Genomic DNA, 21,290 nt, shown 5'->3' on the forward strand with positions numbered 1-21,290 from the left:
ATCAAAAAAATAATGGTTGCAACACGACCATCAAATAAAAAAAAAGATAAACTGTATTAAATCAGTTTGTAAATTTGATATAATATTTCTCATTTTTACACAGTTGAGAAACCCAGACTAGGTCTATGTGGTGTTTTTAAGGGTTATTTTACAGAGCTGCCAATATCTATAATTACACAAGCCAAATATTAACATTGTAAGATAAAACAGATTTCCATTGACCCACATTTAATTTTGGACCCAACTTAATTGCATCCACTCTGCCTTGAGCAGATTAAAATCAAAGTGAAGGGAAGGGTCACCTTATTGATACAATGTCTGTTAAAGAGAGAGTTTAACATTAAATGTGTTACAGTTCTAACATTTATTCACTAAAAGACAGTGGCATTTCAGTGGCTCTCAGGGCTATTGCTCAAACTACAGGCTGCACTTCCGCATTTTCATATTACCAATGCTGTCACTGTGGACACATTAACTATAGAAGTGGACCAAGAGACAGACATGTCCCCCCTTTTTCTCTCAAAGAGACCAAACCCCAATCAAATAGTAAAACTTGGCAGCGCTAATAAAATATACACTGTAATGCCTATTTCTCACCTAAAATATTTCAGACACATATTTTATTGCCATGTTTGGTGTGACAGTGTAAGTCTGTTAACAGAAAGTGGGCGCCATACGGTTTCTTGCATACTGTAGTGAAAATGGAGATGAAACCATAGACTGTATAAAAGTCTATTTTTGGCTTCCCCAAAAATGAATCCAATACATTTCTACAACCCCCTGGCTGCAGTATAGGTCACAAAGCCTACCCCCTCCAAAATAAAAAGTTAAAGCACATGTCTAATACATTTTTCCCAAAGGTGGTTTCTGTCAGTGTAGGTATTTCTTACCACTGTGATGTATGTTTAAGGGTCTGTTTTTCCAATAAGTTTAGTTATGACTAGTAATCTAATGTTGAAAAAAATGGGAATTAAGGTCATGTTGACAGCTATGTCTGCCAATTGGTATGCTTGCTTACAGTGGTGCTTCTTGCGATTTGGTCCGACGGGTGTTTGAGCCAAAACAGAGACTCTGGCTCCGAATTACATAACCAGGACAAAATGGCAGTGGCCATATTCAGTATATTTCGGCTACAGTTTTGTACAGTGAGGGTAAGTGGAGACGTGTTGTCCATCTTTATATATAATCAATGGGTCCCAAGGTAAAACTAAGCGGTGCTGATAAAATATGAACTAAGACTCTGTTACTGTGTTGCATATTTCTTCCAATAAAAGTTTTCAGAAACATGTTTGACTTACCATATAAGATTGCTATCGACTGGTCATCATTGTGTCAAACAGATGAGTTCATATTATGTCAACCAACAGTGCAAGCATTTATTAATTTGGTGCACCGCAGTACATTCTGGTAGTTCAAGGTTTTCTACCTCTTAAGCAAAAGTGAATGCCACAGTCCTTTTTCTCTGATTTCTCTGGTCATGTAGCACCAATTTCAAAAGTATCTACTGCATGGACAGTCTAGTTTTATCAAAAGACCATTTCCCAGCAGTGAAATACTTCTTTCAGTGATGTTTTAAAACTGCTTTTTAAACGGGGTGTTTTGCACATGACTTATATCTGAAAAAGAAATGTCTGTAAGAAGTATTATGTGCTTCCTCTCTATGTTAGAATAACACATTTCATCACAGGCTTTGTCAGGTTCATCTAACACTAAATAAACCTGACAATGAACTCTTTGAGTTATTACTCTGAGAAGATTCCTGCCTTTCATCAGCACCCTGGGAGAAAAGTGCACAAAGCATTCCTACAATTTGATGAAGTACATATTTGTCTGTCATCACTATTATGCAGGTATCTTCTGATGAAGAGAATGACTGGGGTCCTAAATTGGTATTTTATTGCTGTCAAAAAAAAAATAGTCGTGGAAAGTGATGTTTGAAGTCTGATAGTACAGCTTGCCTACAAAACGACATCTTACTGTTTTATTAAAACCATGTTTTCAATAAAGATTCCAGCTACAATTTATCGTAAAATCTGTACAATATATTAGCCTACACATCACCTATAGCACATCCTGGAATACAGCCGCAAGGGAGGGAGAGAATAAGGCCTGGAGAATGGAAAACCCTGGCAGTCTGGTTATCTGATTGGCTCATACCACAGAGTGAAAACCAACGCATGCGGCAACAAGAGAACAAGAACGGCTGATACAGAGAGAGCTAGAGAGGGGAGGAAGCTGGACAAGATTGGAAGAGAGATGGGGTGGGATTAACAATGGACAAAGCAGAAATAAAACTCTCGTTTGTCATCCTGCACCTGGGCCAAACTAACCCTTCAGACTAATGTGTGTACATGAATTCACAGCATGGATTTCTGTGTGTGTGTGTCAGAGAGAGAGAGGGATAGAAACAGAGAAAAGGTGTGTGTGGTCTTACCTATGCAATAACAGAGCAGGACAGAGAGCAGTACAGATAGTCCGACTGCACTGAGAGCTGTACACCTGAAAGGAACAAACAGACAAAAAGATTGTTGTTGAGTTGCTTTCACCTTCAGTTTTGTTTTCGTGTGAAATAACCTTCACAATACAAAGAAACATCTTGAATTATTGTTGCAGTTTCAAAGTTGTTCCATTTCGAATGTGTGATGAATTTCACAATACACTATGTTCAGATTACTATGGCGTCTACATTCCTACCTTAATGTGGAAGTTATTTTGTTTTGTTTGTTATTTTTGTCTTAAATGTCTACTGTGTATGTGAAGCTGATGTTTTAGTGTAGAAAATGACATTTTTCTACTAATTTCTGACTACTCTCTTCTGGAGATGTCCTAATCAAGTTTTTTGTACCTAATCTGAGTCATTTAATAGTGAGCATCTTATGATACCAAGACTCAATGTTAAACTTCTAACTTCTGTCCCGGCGATAGCCAGCCGTCATTGCAAATTCAAACTGTTAAAAAAGAAAAATACAATCATAGGTTAGACAAACAATTAGAATAGTCAACTACCGTCTTGCTGCTGGGGAAATTACTTATTTCTCTGGGGTCCCCTCAATATCACACACAGTGAAAATCCCTGGATGCTCTTACCAGCAAGCTAGCAAAGCTCACAACCAATTACATGGCAGCTGGTTGGCAATTGGCTGCTGCTTTTATGGCTGCAATTACCGCTAAGATTCAGTCAACTGTTACATGTTACTCAAACCATCATACTGTCTTTGATGTCACATGTCCATGTGTGACATTGTCTAGCAGGTTTGTTGTGTGAAGTGAGTCCCTGGTGTGTGTGTGAGGAGTGCCAGCAGGTAGCCGTATAGCTGCAGCACAGTGCATGGTGTTCAAGATGATTAAGTTACTGTAGTCAGCCATAAAGCTCAGGGTGCTGCATAATAGCTGTAGCAAGGCCGTGTCTTATGTTCGCTGCCACAGAAAAGAATAAAGTCCCTGTTCATGCAGCGTTACAGCTGTGTCTCTTACATTCTTCACCATAGAGTGGACCCAGACTGCTAAGGCTAAAGCAATGTTAATTTAACTTTTTTATTTCATGTCAAATTACTTTCTTTAAGTTTAACCAGACCTTTAGTGCCATGAAGAAAAAACATCAAAACAGTATTTGGACCCAAAATATAAACTCTCTACTCTCCAAGATGTTTCATTACCTCAGTGAAATACTGACTTTCTATGTTATTCTATATTTTTCAAAATCCTGGTAGTATGACTAAGTCTGTCTTCTCACCAATTTACAGCAGAGTGACTAGAGGTGTCATTTTCTGAAAGTGGCTTGTGAAATTTCAAAAATCGCTACATAGAACCTAGGATACCATTAAATGTTCTGCAATAACGAGTCATGCAGTACACTTCACAATGGCTCCTGGCTTCTTGAAATTGACGGAGGAGATGGAGGGGAGGGGAGGAGGGATGCAAGGAGAGAATATGAGAGATAAGAACAAGGAGTGAAGAAATGTAACAGAAGGAAGGAAAGCTGTGTGGAAAAGAGAGCCAAAGACAGGAAGGACACACTTCAAAAGAATGATATATCTAAATGTCATCTGTAAAGGAGAGAAAGTAAATGTTGAACAAGAATAATAGGTATTTTTGCATACACAGCTCCGTTATGTACATCACGCCATGTATTCTGATAACATACACAGCTGGTTAATTATGTATTGTAGTGAATTGATTTTCTTCTTCTTCAGTGTGGCATAGCTTTTACAATGATGACAAAGCATCGATAAATTCAGGTATACCGATCTAGCTGTGTATGTTTGTGTCAAGCTTTAGCAGTCAAGGATCTCAATTTTCTCTATCTGCACTCTCTATGATGAAGAGTTCAGCACAAAGAGAAGGGGTGCTCTTTAGAACTATTTCATGGACACAGGTATTGTTGAAAGCAACCCCAAAACATTTCAGTCCAAAGAAGAAAAGCTGTTACCCAAAGGCGTTCTGGAGCAGTGACCTCCACAAGGCACTCTGATGTCTCTGTGTGACAATTTATTCAAAGAGTAACTGTACATTTATTAGTCTTAAGTGGCAACTAACAATAATCTTCGTTGTCCATTAGTCTGTCTGTCGATTATTTTTTCAATCAATCAATGTTGATTTGGTCTATAAAATGTCAGAGAATGGTGAAAAATGTTGACCAGTTTTTCCTAAAGCCAAAGATGACATCCTAAAATGTCGTGTTCTATCCACAACCCAAATACATTTAGTCTATTGTGATCGAGGGGTAATTAGTAGTAGTTAGGAGTAGTAGTTTCTCTTTAAAAGTATTCAGACTGATTAATCAATTATCAAATTAGTTGGCACACAATTTAACAGTTGATAACGAATTGCTAATCAGTGCAGCTTTTATGTGTAAACATGTAAAACGTCGTGTGAGCAAAGTTTGAGGCAGCACTATTTTGGGAAGGTCCGTCAATGCACAAAATGTAACCTCATTAGTGTTTTGTCGTAGTGTAGCTCATTTGGGCAATAGCAGAGCCATGCCATAACATGACATGTTGTGTGTCAGAGTGACAGTGAATGCAGTGAGTGGACTAGTGAGCAAGCGGAGCAGAGAGGAGAGTTTTAGCGGCAAATTAGCAGCTTGTGCACAAATAAATACTGGAGTTCCTAAAGACCAACAGCAGTTTCCTGTGTCTTGTTTTCCAGCTACTGACTGGAGTGACGGGGTTATCTTCGGGGTGAGTATCGACTCCAGCCCTGGGGACAAAAACAAAGTGTCTCCCCTGCGGGGAGTCTTGTGCTGGCTGACCATGGTTGGGAAGGCAAAGAAGGGAGAGCTAACATTTGTGACAGCTCACAAAGTAGATAATGCACACTCTGGTGTCACAAGCCTAAAACTCAGTTTTCCCTGCCTGCATGCCAACACTGAAAACTGAGTTTCTGAAAATCTTCAACCTGGAAGGACTTTTACTAGAGGTCAGTTTTCAGTGACCCAAAATGCAGTTGGCATGTGAATGAAAGGCCAAAATGTATAAAAAAAGGTTATGTTCCCAGAAAATATCCCTCTATGTGTGGACTAGGCCTTAGAGGCACTGACCTCTGAGAAATCTGCTGATAAGCTTCTGGAAAGACTATTCAAACTGAAAATAGTTACACAGCACCAAGGACCTTGTCAATGTTTCAGAATAAAAAGATATTTTAAGTGTGGTTGGTAGCAGTTTTGTGAACAACACAGCTAAAGAAGAGTCTTCAGTTTAGTTTGATACACAAATTAGTATATTTTTTTTTACTAAATTCAAGCTACATAGTGGCATCTGCAACATATACCCACGTAGCCAAAATATCCTGGCCTAATATTGGCCAGTCTATCTTGTTGGATTGGTGCGGTCACGCCAGACTCCCGATGAATGATGATCAAGATTCATCCTCAGCAGACTTGCAGGCACCGACACCAAGTTCAGCCCAAATTGCCAGCACACAGCTTGAAAACTTTGTCAAATCTGGCAGCAATTTATTTTAACTTCAGCTCCCTTTGTGACTAGAAAGTAGGCTACTGTCCCAGCCATTGTTATTCGTCAGAAATTATAATGTATACCCAAATGAATTGAACAGAAGAAAAGGCCAACACCACTTCCACTAAAAACTCCTCCCAGCCTCTATGGATTATGCTTGTGTTGTCATATGTGCCTTTTTTTGGGCAACAGACAAATGAGTCCCAAAAAATCCAACCCATTTCAGCTACAGGATGATTCTTTTATGAAAGTGGTTGGTATTTCACTCATAGCAAAAAATGAGCTGCTCATTCGACTTCGGTCCCTCTTACCTCCATGAGCAGTACTTGGAGGATTTCTTGAACTTGAAGGCAGAGCGGGACAGGGTGTTCCTCGGCAACGGCCTGGTGGGTGGGGAGTACACTGAGCCTGTTGCCATAGTGTAGCCAGGAGTTGCCGTGGAGAAGAGGGGGGTGGTGCCTGTACCTGTCTTAAAGAGGAAGTGCCTGCAGGGCGAAAGAAGAAAGAGAGAGAGATAAATTAGTTGTGGTACATTAGTAGGGGGACATTGGTTTTGTTTACACACACACATACACAGGAAATTAACTGCAGTACACAAGTGTCACACACCATCGCCCCCAGCAGCAGATTCAACAGTGTGACATTTCATTACTGCCCTCTCAACAAGTGTTATAAGGTTATGACACTAAACTACACACCATATTCACATTTACCAGCCCTAAACTGTGTGTCCTGATAATGATCCAGCTTGGACATTAGTAGAGTTTTTGCAAGCATTCGCAGAAGCACAGATTTCCCAAAGCAGCACTTCTGTCAAGTGCATATGCACGGCAATTAAGTGTCTGGTACTAAAGAGGATGATGACATTTTTCAGTAATTTTACTTGTGATAACGTCTGTCAGCCATAGGGCATTCATGACTGCAGCATTTTAGTGGTCATTACACAAAATATTAGGGTTCAGAATGATGTCAGCCTAATCAGATTTGGCTGTTCAAAACAAATATTCATTTATTTGTTTCTTTTTTCCATACATAGTCTGAGAGTTTGAACAGGGTTTAGTGGGACCTTCAGTGTGACATTGACATTCACATAATTAAATAAACTGTGCCAAAGACGGATCGGAAATCTTTTCTGCAGACACTAGACATCAAACAAAAAGCCAGTGACTGTTTTATATGAAGTTGCTATGAGCTGTAAATTCACCACTTGTAAGCCAAAGGCAGAAGATAAAGTTATTTTGGGCCTCTCCTCCTCCAGGCAGCTGCCTCCATGTCCACAGCTGCCTATAGCCGAGACCAGTGTGAAATCCAGGATCGTCACTCTGCTGCAGCCAAATCTGGGGGCTGAACATTCCCCAAAGTAAAGTGCACACGGACTGGCAAAAATAAAAAAGTAAAAAATACTGCTCAACTTAAAGGAATGTCAGTCAACTGAGGGGTCTCCTATTTTCAGGGAGCAGTCCTAAAAAAAGTAGTCCAGCAGTCGATTAATCATGGGAGATGTAATTTTTTTGACTCATTAACAACAATCAATTCTGGTTAAAAGGGCTTAAATATAACCACTAAAGGGCTGACTAATGTTGGTGGGACCCACTTGGGGTTAGGTGAAATAGTAATAGATAGATAGATAATATAATAAAAAGGCTGTTTAGGGAAAGAGCTGCACTTTGGACTATATCTCCAGCAGGCTTGACTGAGCTGGAGATAATGTTTGATGGCAGAAACACCACAATTGCTTTCTTGCAGGGAAAGTGGGAGTCTGTCCTTCTCTAGATACATGTTAAATTCTGTTAATTTAACATGACATAACAAAGAAAATGGCTCTGAAATTCTATCCACCTTCAGTTGTTAGAAATCCATCTTAACTTGCATCTATAGGCGGGTTTCCATCAACCCTCAAACTGCGCACATTGAAATTATGGATATAAAATACACCTAATGGAAACACATCAATCTTGAAAAAACTCCTTTTCATAACAAACAACAACTTGCATGAGGTGGTATTTCGGTCAATTAAAAAAAGCCATATTTTGCAAAACTGCAATGCACAAATCTGTATTGGAAACTCACCATACGACTTGTCAACAATAACCACCCGTAGCACCCCAAGCTACATCTCTGCTGCAGATGCCTTGCCGCTGCTTTATTACTGCAGCATGCTAAAGCCACAGATGAATAAATGTTCTACAATAATGCACACTGGCGACTCTTCTGTTGAACTACTAGTGAGCCACGTTGGTTGCCAGATCTCAACATTTACTTTGGTGAGTACAGTCTTATCATAGCCAATACAATCAATGACCAGAGCACGAAAGTAAAACCCAAATTCAACCCTTGTTTTTCTTTAAAAGAATCTGTTCTCAGATCTGCTCCCAGATCCCACATTTTTGAAACTCAGACTTCCAAAAACAGTCTGCTAATGTGGCTTATGTGTTTCTGTGCTGGAGACTTGAGAGAATATTTTGTTGTGGTATAAGTTCTTAGTACTTCTGTAGCTTCATGTACTTTCCAACTGTTGCTCTTTGACATTAAAAGCTTTCCACTAGCGAACCAGCGTGATGTCTTTTATTGTGGATAAGTTTTAGGAAATCCAATATGTTTATCACCAAGTTAACAGCTTCTTTAGCAGTACTATTCTTGTTTGTTTGTGTTATTTAGTCATCAGGTCAGTTTTAACTATTGTAGGGAGTAAATGTGCAATCACTAACAGCCACAAGCTGAAAAGGGCTGCAGGCTCTTATTGTGGTTTGTGACCAGCACACTTTTAACATGTCACTACGGTTAAAAACATTGACTTGCTGTGATTTGCAAAGAACAAACACTCAAACCAGCAAAGGGTGGGGGGTGGGGGATACAGCATATATCACAGTATTTTTTTGAAGCAATCATGTGTTGATATACAACAATTATCGACTTTTTATGACATAAATGAATAATATTGCAACTATAAACTGAAAACTTTTGGCAGCCTACTAGTATAATAAAATCAACTGCTTTTTAGTTTCCTAGTTATGTTTTGCTGCAATAAAAATGATTAAAGTGAGATGAACAGACTGAAAACTACATATTCCATAAGACAGATGATGACAATTTTTTCCTTTTGTGATTTAATTTACAGTTAAAAGAAGGAAATTAATCACAGTAAATTGCAATATATATTATGTGATACTCAGCATATTGCAAAACTCTTACAAATTGCAATAATAGTGCATTGTGACTAAACTAACAGGATAATATTGTATCAAGGGGCCTCTGGTGACTTCCACCCTTTGCACTAACATGGCATGACTGCTCAGGGCCGTTTCTGGTATGAAAAATTCCAACAAGTTGGATTTGGCTTGAACCAGAATAAGCTGTTTAACTTCACTGAAGTCTGGATTTTCACAACAGATTGTGCTTTTTTAAGCATCTTTTCTGAAATACCCTTAGGTTTTGGTGCGTTTGTTAAATATGTGACTCCATCTACACACACTTTCACTTGCGTTTTCACTGTCACCCCAACTTCTGTAATTACATGTTCTGTAGTATGCCAACACAGACAAAAAAAGAGCATAATTTGCAAAAGACATGAAATATATATCACAGGCCACTGCAGTGACATGGTATATGTCACTATGGCACTTCATATACACCAGTGTTTGTCTTTGTGTAGACCACAATGACTGTGACTCTCATTATCTCATACAACCAGAATGAGTCACAGTGTGCTCTCATACTGGTCTGCTGCTGCACACAGTGGGCTGACAAAGCTTTATTGTGCTCATTAACCTGATTAATGAAGCCAGTGACATGATTGTTTTTTTTTTCAATTCCACATTTCTTTACTCAAGCATAACCAACAATTGCCACCAGCCCCTAACTAATTTATAATCCATAATTCATCCAATATTTATTCTTGTGAAAAGTAAAATGCAACCACAAGATTAACAACATTTTTTCATGGATGTCTGAAATTGTTCATTAGGATGATTGCTTTTACCACATATTAGAAGGAAAGTTGCTAAGAACTGGAGGCCTCATCTCTCATTAAGTAATTACTTACCGGTTTAACCAAAACAAGAAACTCAAAACACTTCACGTGTTATTTATTTATTTTCCCTAAAAGGCTGTCTTTGGAAGTTTCTACTGGGAAATTACCACAAGAAAATCACTGGCACATACATGTATGGCTGCAGTAATTACTAAGGTCACAATGTCTAATTAATGACAGAACCGGTTAACGAGCATCTGTAATTACAATCAGACTGCTCTCTAACAAGGCTGTGTGATTAACAATTAGAACCTATTATAACAAGGGTCCTTCAATTAATACCTGCCTTCAGGCAAGATGTGAAGCGAGAGATAGAAGGAGATGGGAGTTTAAGTGGGAGAGACTGAATAACTAGAGAAAAAGATGGGTGACGCAACTAGAGAAAGACACTGAGCACTATGTGAGTTCTCGCAGTTTAAGAACAAACATTTAATCTAAAGCATGAGATGTGCTCAGTGACACAACCAAACAATGACCTAAAACAAGAGGAGATGCTCTATTTCACATGATTTGAAATGACATGAGGAGGTCATTTAATATGCACTGCTTTTTTTATGAGGTTCAGTCTCATGCCAGAAATTCCTAACATTGCAATGATGATTGTGTGACAACATTAAATCATTAAACAAGTACATGTTCAACATCCACGTGAATGAAAAAAAAAGAATATGTACACTCTTTCTTAATGTATGTCTTTGACTTTGTCGGATAAACTGTGGAGTATTTTCCCTTGGGCTGCTACTAGAAAACATGTTTTTTAGTCTACCAATTTATCAATCCGACATGAGCCTTTGGGAGATTAACAAGTATCTACTTGATGTGATGATCACCAGTTAAAGGTCAGAGAAAACCCATTAGTGTAAGTTTTCACTTTAAGTGGGGTGCTGAGTAAAATACTTGAGTGGTTCACAGTCCTGCTCCTCAGGGCCCGCGGCAGTCCTATCTGCTAGTTACAGCCATTTATCTGATGTCCCTGGTGTAAGACGTTCCCTGACTGGATGGTTGGAGTTAACAACTAGCAGGACTCTGGGAGTCTATTCAGCTGGCATAACATGCATATCAGGTGATCAGAGTACAATCACATAGTGCTTGACAACACACAAATGCAGGGTAAATGCATCCGAGAGGTTCCACAAAGAAAATTCAAATGAGTGTGTTTTGTGAAGACACAAATTGCTGTGAGGGTGCAACAGGTTAACATAATTCCAGGAACACTATTCTGTATGGAGTTAGTGTCTGCTGTTGTTTGTATTCTGCTTTTATTTCTTGGGCAGCCGAAGCATGTGATGGTGGGTGGCAGCTAAGGGTAGGAATCACCAGAGGCCCCACAATACAATGTTAGTTTACGAGACAATATCAACATGATTTAGATACTATATTGCCATGCAAAATATTGCCCCCACCCCTAGCGACAGTGGTAAACCACTGTGGCTATACTGACAAAGGACACGCAGTGGCTACTTTAATAAGTCTAGGTACTTTAATAGGTATACCAGTCGCAGTATAATAATAATAATTTAAGAAAAACTCTGCAATGATTTTTATTTTCATGAAGTTTAAATTGAAGTTTTTGCTGACACTGTCAGAAAATGTTAATTCTACCTTATGTTTATCATGGAGGTGCACCTTAGACTGTAATCGGCCGATTTTCAGCTTCGGATCATGACCGTTGTTCCTATGCTGTGCCGATCAAATTTATGATTTATGGTGATGGTTCCCATTGCAAACAGCAGCACAGACATTTAAGTTAAGAGACTGTGGTCAGAGTCGCCAATACCCGTCCTCAAAACTAGTAATTCATCGCCATGCATGCTGCAGATGGTTTGAAAACTATCCTGTAAAGCTGATTAGCTCAAAGGTGTAGCATAAAGCTAATGTGAAGTGTATGTCACTGGAAGATGCTAAAACACCTAGCTTCTTAGTCCGGGAGGCATAACTCAATAAAAACACACATATGAGTGCTCTTCCCCAGTCTGCCAGTTGGCCGATTAGGACAACATATAGTCTCCTATGGTAGCTGATACTAAATTCAAAACTTTAATACAGAAATGCTAACGCTAACTGTGTCATATAAGTGATCGGAAAATGCTAACGATTAGCACCATAGTTCGGGAGTATAGTTAGAAAAACACACAGAGCTGGGTGGTCCCAACTAGTTTGGTAGTTAGTTAAGTTAGTTTTCTTACCAAGTGGGGTCCATTTAAAGGGTTTGGTGGTTTATTCCGTGGGGGAAACATGTTTCGACGCGAGCGGTTTGACGTTACTCAAACTGAAAGGCAGCTGTCAATCAAACGTGACATGACCACGCCCCCTCCACCCAAACAAATGGTTTGAGTTTGAGCCGCCCAGAGCACCGCCCAGGGATTTATTTTATTTTATTTTGGCTATTTTTTTTAATTTATCATTTATTTAATGACATTAAAAATAATGAAACATAAGGGAAATTAGTGGAGTGAAGGGAGAGAGCACTTAAGCAAGAATTAAGTTAAAATGAAAAGGCAAAATCCTCATTGCACATAGGCCCACTGTTCTTCTATTGTTTGTTATTTATTATTTTTGTTTGTTAGGGAAGTTGTTTCTCATAAGCTCTTTTTGTTGGTACCAACAAATAAAACAACAATACTACTACTAACAATAAAATAAAATAAAAAAAACAAAACAAAGGGAAGCTTGCCAAGGGTGCCAATGCTGAATGTCCTACATCTGGCGCTGAAATGTTGTAGTAGGTGGTATTGCACTCGAGTCTATTACACCGACTGGGGCTTTTAATATTTTGCCAACCCCCAAAAGATGACAAACCTTTTTAATAACCTTTTAGGCTGAATCATCTGCAAACACACACTCACAAACCTTTCAATCGAGTCAGCAAGTCCCATAAATTGAGTTTTCTCTTTCTGTGTGTATAATCACATTCACACACACATACATGCTCACATGCATGCAAAGCCACACAACACACACACACACACACACACACACACACACACACACACACACACACACACACACACACACACACACACACACACACACACACACACACAATTCCCAATGCAAAAGACAAACATGCTTAGCTGGAATGTGGTTATCAGCAATATCAGTAATACACACCTCACCCACACATGAACCCATGCATTTTTAAAAGTTACAGTATTAGGTTTTATACTGAAAAGCAAATTTCAAAATCTTTATCTCTTCTGACTTGCATTGCATTATAGGTCTTTCCTTTTCTGTGGTTTTTATCATATATTTCTCTTATTGTACATAGTTTGTACAGTGAGTATGCTTATTTAACAAACAGACAGAAACAAACAGAAACAGAAAACAGAAACAAAACAAATTTTGTTAAAAGTTCAGTTTGATTTTTTTTTTCTTTTTTTTAGTTTTTCAGTTTCAATTAGAAAACACAAATACATGTTGAACCAACAGGAAGGGAGGTTATTCTGTCTGGTGTACTGCCTTCTGTGTGTGTGTGTGTGTGTGTGTGTGGGTATGCATGGGTCAATTTTTATGGCTGCCACTTCATTATTTATCACCATATTAAACTGCTGCATCCCTCAGTGGAGTGCGAATGAAAAACAGTCACATTTTATCATGCTTTTATTCAGAGTGAGAGAGAACGAGACAGAGACCAGCCATGGCCACTAGTTTACACACACATATAACACACACATACACAGGAAAAGAGAGAAAAGGCAGATAACGGTGAAGATTAAATGACTATTCAGGAATTTAAAACTCTGTACTTTTTAATAGTTTATAGATATATAAAAAGAAAACTCAATTTAACCAAACATTTAAATTTAAAACACTTGTTTTGTGAGAAAATAGCGGTCACTGATATCAGCCGAATTAAAAATAGATGACAATCTGACAACAGCGGTGGTCTCCCTTGAGAAACTAAACTGATTTTCCACTTGCTTTCATTTTTCTTTTTCTATTTTTGCTACCACTTCCTGCCTTTCATCACCAACATCACTTTCATATCAATTATTATGAAGTTGTAATTATCCTGGGTAGTGAAGCTGAAAACTTCGAAAAGCATGGAAAATCTTGATACCAATAAACCTCCACATGATATCGAAAAGTAAAGCTGCAAATGTGATTCAAACTGACCACAGAAAATGAGCCAAAACAGAAGGGGGTTATGGGTAGACGGACATGTTGACATGTGGTAGTCTGTTGTTTGTCACGCTTAGAAAGCTGAGCGTGATAAAATGAATTCTGGATTGATGGTCATATTCACCAGTTCCTTCTCGTGTTTTTTCATGAGTACACCAGAGAAACCCAGGCACATCCATCAAGCTTAGCTGAAATTACATGGACAGGAAATGAAATTTGTTTTCACACAATCTGTCACCAAGAAGAATTACAGTTTTACCAGTACTTTCATTTATGAGTCAAGAGTGTGCCTCACTTTTCATATAATTAGCAGTCATCTCAAATGTGAAAATGCAAATAGTTAACTTTGAGTGAAACCAATAAAAAAAGAAGTGAAGTTTTACCATAAATATCTTTTCCACTAGAATAAGAGAAATTTTGAGGACACAGCAAATCTTTGCACTGGTCATATTTATTGTGCATGAAACTAGACACTTTTTAAAGGTCCAGTGTGTAGGATTTAGGTGGATATATTGATAATAAACTAAAGAATTGCTGTGTTTTTGTTACCCAACAACTAGCCGTTTTGTCTAGACAGGCAGCGGGTCCTTGTCTATGAAGATTGCCATGTTGCACCACGTCTCTACAGTGGCCGAGTCTGTACAAACCAACTATTGGTTCTATAAAGGGACGTTTTCTCATTGAAAGAGGTAATTTGTAGCCCCTCTGCAGGGAGAACAGCAGAAAAACACTGACTTTTTATGACGTTAAACTGCTTTATTCATCGTTTTACCAGTTTAACTCCCAGGCTCCATTTGTTTTGGACAAGAGCAGACCTCTGCATATAATTCAGTTAATGTTCTGAATAACAGTGTTATTACTGTTTTAAATCATGGGTCTGTTTGTTTTGGAGAGAAGGAGACCTGTGTGGACATTTCAGCTCATGAAAAAAACCTCCTGAATATCTGGATCAGAAATACGTTGAAAATACATGACGTTATTGAGCAGACATTAGAAGGTGATGGATTAGTGGCCTATCTGTGATGTGTCAAACAACATTAGAAAAACACTGATTAGTAATGTAAAATGTCTTTAGTCAGTGCTTTTACCATTTTTTATTCACCTGGTCTGTTTGTTATGGAGAGGAGGAGATCCCTACAGATAATTTGGCTCCTAGTTAAGACCTGCTGAACAATGAACAGTGAAGGAATTTAACCTGGAAAAGTTTCAGCTGGTTGAAATCCACAACCCTAACCACTAGATGGCACTAAATCCCCCTAAATCTTACACTGTTCCTTACAGGCTGTTCATCAGCAGCTTTGATCAAAGAATAATAGTCCTGGTTTTCCCATCATCCCCAATGCGGGTTATAGCCATATCAATCCAGCCATAGCTGGCAGTTAAATGTGGAGCCAGTGCTTCTTGTGAGATTAGAGACATGAGGTTTTCATAATGCTGCTGCACTGGGACCAGGACTGGGACTCTCCAAAAGCACAAACATGCAGTGGAGCTGCAGATAACTAGTCTATATGTCTTAAGTGTGTTTAAGTGCAAGTCAATTACAGCAGACAGACAGAGCAAGGATAATCAAGTGTAAAATAACTGTAACCACTGTGTGCTTTGCTGAGAGTAGCATGATGTCAACCATAACTAATCTGGTAGTCCGCTAATAATATTGGCCCTTCAAATACACTAGTCTGCAACGTGTTTGCATTACATTAACACTATTTACACTGGGCCTTTTAAGTGTCTTTGACAATAGGAGCGACACAAGGAGGCTCTGTGTGTGTGTGTGTGTGTGTGTGTGTGTGTGTGTGTGTGTGTGTGTGTCACAAAAGCAAAAATGCAGGCAAGTTACGGATCCTCAAGAAGAAAATAACTGTAACTAATGTGTGGATTGTGGACGTTGTATATACCATAGCTGTCATGCCTAACACTGTGACAATAACCAATGAACATCAGCTTTCTCCATACATTCCCACAGACACACAAACACACACACGCACATACACATGCACACATACTACAGTAAGTGGGATAAGAGGATCATTCAGTTTACATTTGACCATTTAATTGCTCTTTCTCTTCATGCCTAAAATCATGCAAACACCCACACAAACCTATAAAAACGAGAGCTTCTGATGAGTGTCTTTAAGTGGTTCCTGTACATAATGCACTGTCAGGAGAGCAGTGAGTTCACAGTGTGCCATAAAATTGAACTGGCTTATTGAAATATTGATCAGAAGACTCTGTTTATCCATAATTTTGCATTCTTGTTTGTACTACAGTGGAGTAATGAAATTGGGAAAAGCATAACATACATATTGAGGTATTTTTGAGACTCATTTTTATTTCATTTATTTAATGTGAAAAGCTAGTAGCTGTACTTACTTCCAAAATTTCATAGAGGCTTCTTGAAAATGTCTTTTGGACTCTCTTTCGGAAAATGCCTTTTAGACATGACATTCTAGAAACCTCACAGTGAATAAGAAGCCTGTTCCCAGTGTTACCAATCTGCTGATTTTTCCTTCAGATTTCTCTTTGTAACTATTTAAGGGTCAAAAGGTTTTGGCAGAAACATCTCAACAACAACCGAATTGAACAAGGTAAGTGAGTGGTGCCCAAAGTCCAGCATGAATGAAGAAAATTTGCCATGGTAATGTTTTTATTTCTCAGTGCTAGTAACTGTTATTGCGATTGGCGTTTTATATTGAGTGGTTATTAAAATGTCTGGCAAAAGTCGCTGAAGTTGAAGCCAAACTGAACTGAGGAGGAGAAATGTGTGCTTTAAGATGAATCTGCCAAAAGAAAACAGATACTGTCAAATAAATATGATCCAGAGGTGACATCCTGTCTGAAGCTAACAATGTGCTGGCAGGAAATAACAGGCCAGAAATGAATGAATTCGTGTTTTTTATAATCAACCCTTTAGTGTTTAAAAAAAAAAGTTTCTATTGAAGGTACCTTAAGGTTTATTTTGTTGCCAAGGACTTTTATACAGCTGAAAAAAATCTCACTCTCTCTTTCTTTTGGCCTTAACAATAAAACTATATGGGCATGGGTTAGGTTACATCAGTGATTTGTAGTGCTATAAAACTTTTAATTAAGATTCATAAAAATGTGTTCATATCAACTAAAAATGTAAAACAACACTATCAATAATTACATTTACTCTTAGTTTTAAATGACATTAGAGAAAGGGTCACTTTTTAAAGAATTTTTTTGGCTTTTGCCTTCATTGTATATAGGAGAGCTTAAGCATGAAAGCAGGCCACAGGTTAGAATCGAACCTGCGGACACTGCGGGGGGGATACAGCCTTTATACGTGGGGCACCCACCAGGTGAGCTACTGGGCCCCTCAAGGGTCACTATTGTGTGTGTGTGTGTGTGTGTGTGTGTGTGTGTGTGTGTGTGTGTGTGTGAGAGAGAGAGAGAGAAAGAGAGATTGACGATCGACACCTGTTCAATCCAGTGACCAGTTGTGCTGGGTGTCCCTTGAGACAAGTGCGTACCCATGAATCTGTGTGTGTGTGTGTGTGTGTGTGTGTGTGTGTTTGTCAGTGTACAAGCTATGTCTTTGAGAGAGCACGTGTGTGTCAATGGAGGGATTACCACCTCTAAATGAGGACATTCACACTCTCCTGTCATGTCTCACCCCATTCTCTCTTGTTTTCAGCTCCTTGGAGCCCAATAAATGCCCATAACACACCTCTTTACTTTCTCTCTATCTGCAGTCTTATGTTCTGTCACTCACATGATCAGCTCAAGTAGCAAATACACAAAGTGCTAAAATTAAACAAAAATTTGTGTCACTGTTTCACAATTCAACCCAAGAAAATTATTTCATATTTTCCTCTTGTCCTCTGCCAAACTGAAAAGGTATAGAGTTTGTGTTAAGAAAAATCTAGGCTGTAAAAGTGCCTATTTCATTGTGAAAATGGTAAAAAAAACATTTTTTTTTCTATATTGAGAAACTGAAAACCAATTTGAATATATTTTATGTCCAAAATATCTGTATTTTTCTCTATTCTGGCCAGAAAGTATCATCTCAAATTCTTTCAATCTATGTAAATGAGTTTGCAAGATGTGGAGCATGGTGGGGAATATTGGGTCTGTGTGATGAAAACATGCTGGAAGAAATGTATGAATTGACATATTTCCATCACTACATAGTTGATATAAATAGAGAGGAAGATTTAAAGGACTGTCTGTGAATATGGTAAATGTATTTGGCATTCAATCTGGAGAAGTGTTAGTAAGTTCTGTGTATATAAATATGATGTGCTTATTTTATTCTAAACACTCTGAAATTTATTCTCCGTCAATCTGCTCGCAAACAGAGAAACATATGTCTCAAGCCTCGTTTAGGAGTGAGAGAGAGGACAAGAAAGACACAGACAAGGTATCATGTAATGTATGTGTGGCTGTGTTAAAGAGGTCAGAGAGAACAGTATATAGGGTAAAGGTATGTGGCAGTTGGTGAGTGTTTTGTCTGCAAAGATTAACTATAGAGTCTATATGATACCTTGGCTGTTTCGCTCTCTCTCTCTCTCTCTCTCTCACACACACACACACACACACACACACACACACACACACACACACACACGGTCTATCTGATACCATGTGAGCTGACAGGAATGTTGAGGAGAGAAGCAGCCACTGTTTAAACAGTGAACATAAACCTGGGTGAGGCTGGTGTGTGGGAGTGATACTGATCTCTACATCTGGTCCAGTCAGTGTGTCAGTCACTATGCAGTTTGACTGATTACATGTTTACTATGGATTTGATCAATGATGCGTAAGGTGTGTATGAGACAATCTTTGTGTTGCAGCCTCTGATAAATCTTTGCATCAGCAATAAATTTTACACTTTGACTAACGAGATAATGCTTGTGTACTTTGCCATATTTTGAAGGTGGACAACGGACAAAGCTTTGAAACTGTCTAGGGGAAAACATTTTTCTATTAAAAGGAAAATATTCAAATAAAAGACAGAGCAACACTGACTGAAGAGTTGAGTGTGAAACTTGAGATGCTGATGAAATACCGTTCCTTTCAGAGGTGATCTGGTGATTGCACTTGAAAGATTGACATAGGTTTGAACTTGTGTTTTGGGCCACATTGCTGATGAAATGTGACAGAGAAGCGGCATAATATGGGAACAGAAAGTGGATGATCTTTAAAGCATATTGGCACTGACCCATCATCAGTCAGTGCGCAGCAAAAAGACCATCATCTGCCTGTGCATCTGCCACATAACTGCAGGGCTGTCACCAAGAAAAAGACGATTCAACCCGGACACAAATGCAGATGAGAATGCTGAGCCGCCAAAAGAGATTATTTGATTAGATCTTTGATCATTTCTCTACATTTTGTGCTCTTTATGAACATGGTCAGAGGTTGTTCTCCTTTCAGTGGCTGAGCCCTGAAATGTTTGAATGAGTCTGCGATCACGATTCCATCAACAAATGTTGCAATATCAACAAATTCTAGATACTGTTGTTATTATTCTGTCAAACACACAATTAACTGTAATATGACAAAAACAAAATTTGCAACAAAAGAAACAGCACGATTGAAAAAATATATATAAATACAGGAGTAAGAAAATGTGAAGCTATTAAGTACAAAAGTGACAGCATTAGTGAAGAAAACAAAGGGGAAAAAAAGAGACAGGCATGATTGGAGATCTGCTGATCCAAGGCGGTGTCTCGGCTACTTGAGGCTTTTTGTAATTGGAGTGCTTTTTAACTTTTAACTTTTTAACTTTTTAATTCTGAGTAAATGTAATGCCAATGTGTCTGATATACTTGCTTCATTTTGGTCTAATCTAAGCCCATCCATGGCATATTTTGTAATATAAAGAGCACAAACACAGGACTTTCTCCCAGGAGACCACTGTTTGTGTCTTGTGCGAAACAAAAAGTTAACATTGAGGTTTTTTAAATGATAGTTCAGGTCACATGAAATATTTGTCATGTGATGTCACGTACACCATGTTTACATAAACTAGTTTTGGTGATGAAACCTATGCTTTTGGGGAAAAGACACCATGCATGTAATAATCAGAAATTGACATGCCATCCCTGTGCGTCCAAAACTGATGCTTGAGGGATGAGTTGAAGTGTGGGGCAACTGACTGAGCTGTTGTCTTTGACAAGTTGAAGTGAGATCATGTTACTTTTTGTCTGGTGCCCCAATGCAAAATCAGACATCAGATGTTCTGTGACTTCTTACTGTGCACATAAGACTGTTGGATTCTTGCTGGTCAGTATACATCAACTATATAACAAAGGAGGAATAAGAAGGATTCATGCTGAAATATCTTTTGAATGTAATACTTTTGTATGTGATGTGCTTCAAAGCAACTGCATGCATATGACTTTATTAAAGGGAGTGTTTTTGCCTGTAAGCCCACAAAACTATAAAATGATACACCCAGACCATACAATACAGGATTAAATTGAAATGAAGATTCTACATTCAGGTAAACTTATGTATGGTAGCATGGATGATTAGGAGCTTAAGTATCTAAAGTTGGATCGACCAATTTTGCCCCAAAAGTTAAGACGTTTTTTTGGAAAGAAACTGCCCAGCCAGTACAGTCCGTTCGGCTCTGAAGATGTTAGATATGAGCACTGACTGAATGTGTGTGATTTGCTATGCAGGGAGTGTCCCAAGTCACACAGCATTTATTTTTCAGCTCCACCCCGCAAGCTGATAGTTTTTTCTTATCCCCTCTCCTGAAGCCTCGCAAGTTGTTTTATCTCCACGTCTGTCCAAATTTTTGTGTGCGTGTGTGTGTGTGTGTGTGTGTGTGTGTGTGTGTGAGAGAGAGAGAGAGAGAGAGAGAGAGAGAGAGAGAGAGACATACTATTTCTTACACAGATCCCCATACATACCACACTCTCTCACAGGGTCTGTCTTTTCATTTGGGGTCGGCTCAGTTTTGAAAGATGATGCTCCGAACCGTGTGTGTACATGTGTGTGTGTGTGTGTCTTTCATATGAATATAAAGCTGAGCCAGGGACATGGCTTGGCTGTCCCAAAGGCCCAAATACTATCCAACACACACATGCAGCCAAAATGTTGGGGGTTGTTAAGATCCTAGAGGCAGACATTTCCTCCTCTATCAATCTATCAGCATCCCATTTTTTCTCTCAGGGAATGAGACAAAAGAGAGTGAGACAGAAAAAGAAGAA

At 38.7% G+C, this 21,290-nt stretch overlaps 1 protein-coding gene across 8 annotated transcripts in view; it reads right to left on the reverse strand.

The window, feature by feature from the left end:
* Nucleotides 1-21,290, reverse strand: part of tenm3 (teneurin transmembrane protein 3) — a 496,888-nt gene that overhangs the window by 132,230 nt on the left and 343,368 nt on the right. For all 8 annotated transcript variants that reach the window (XM_088073250.1, XM_088073247.1, XM_088073283.1 and 5 more), the window contains 2 exons: nucleotides 6,266-6,439; nucleotides 2,435-2,499 (listed from right to left, as the gene is read on the reverse strand). In XM_088073250.1, the coding sequence (XP_087929376.1) occupies nucleotides 2,435-2,499; nucleotides 6,266-6,439 (239 nt within the window). The remainder of the gene's footprint in view (nucleotides 1-2,434; nucleotides 2,500-6,265; nucleotides 6,440-21,290) is intronic.

This window comes from Plectropomus leopardus, chromosome 3, assembly GCF_026936395.1.
Source record: "Plectropomus leopardus strain MGB_pleo_1.0 chromosome 3, ASM2693639v1, whole genome shotgun sequence".
Taxonomy (NCBI): Eukaryota; Metazoa; Chordata; class Actinopteri; order Perciformes; family Serranidae; genus Plectropomus; species Plectropomus leopardus.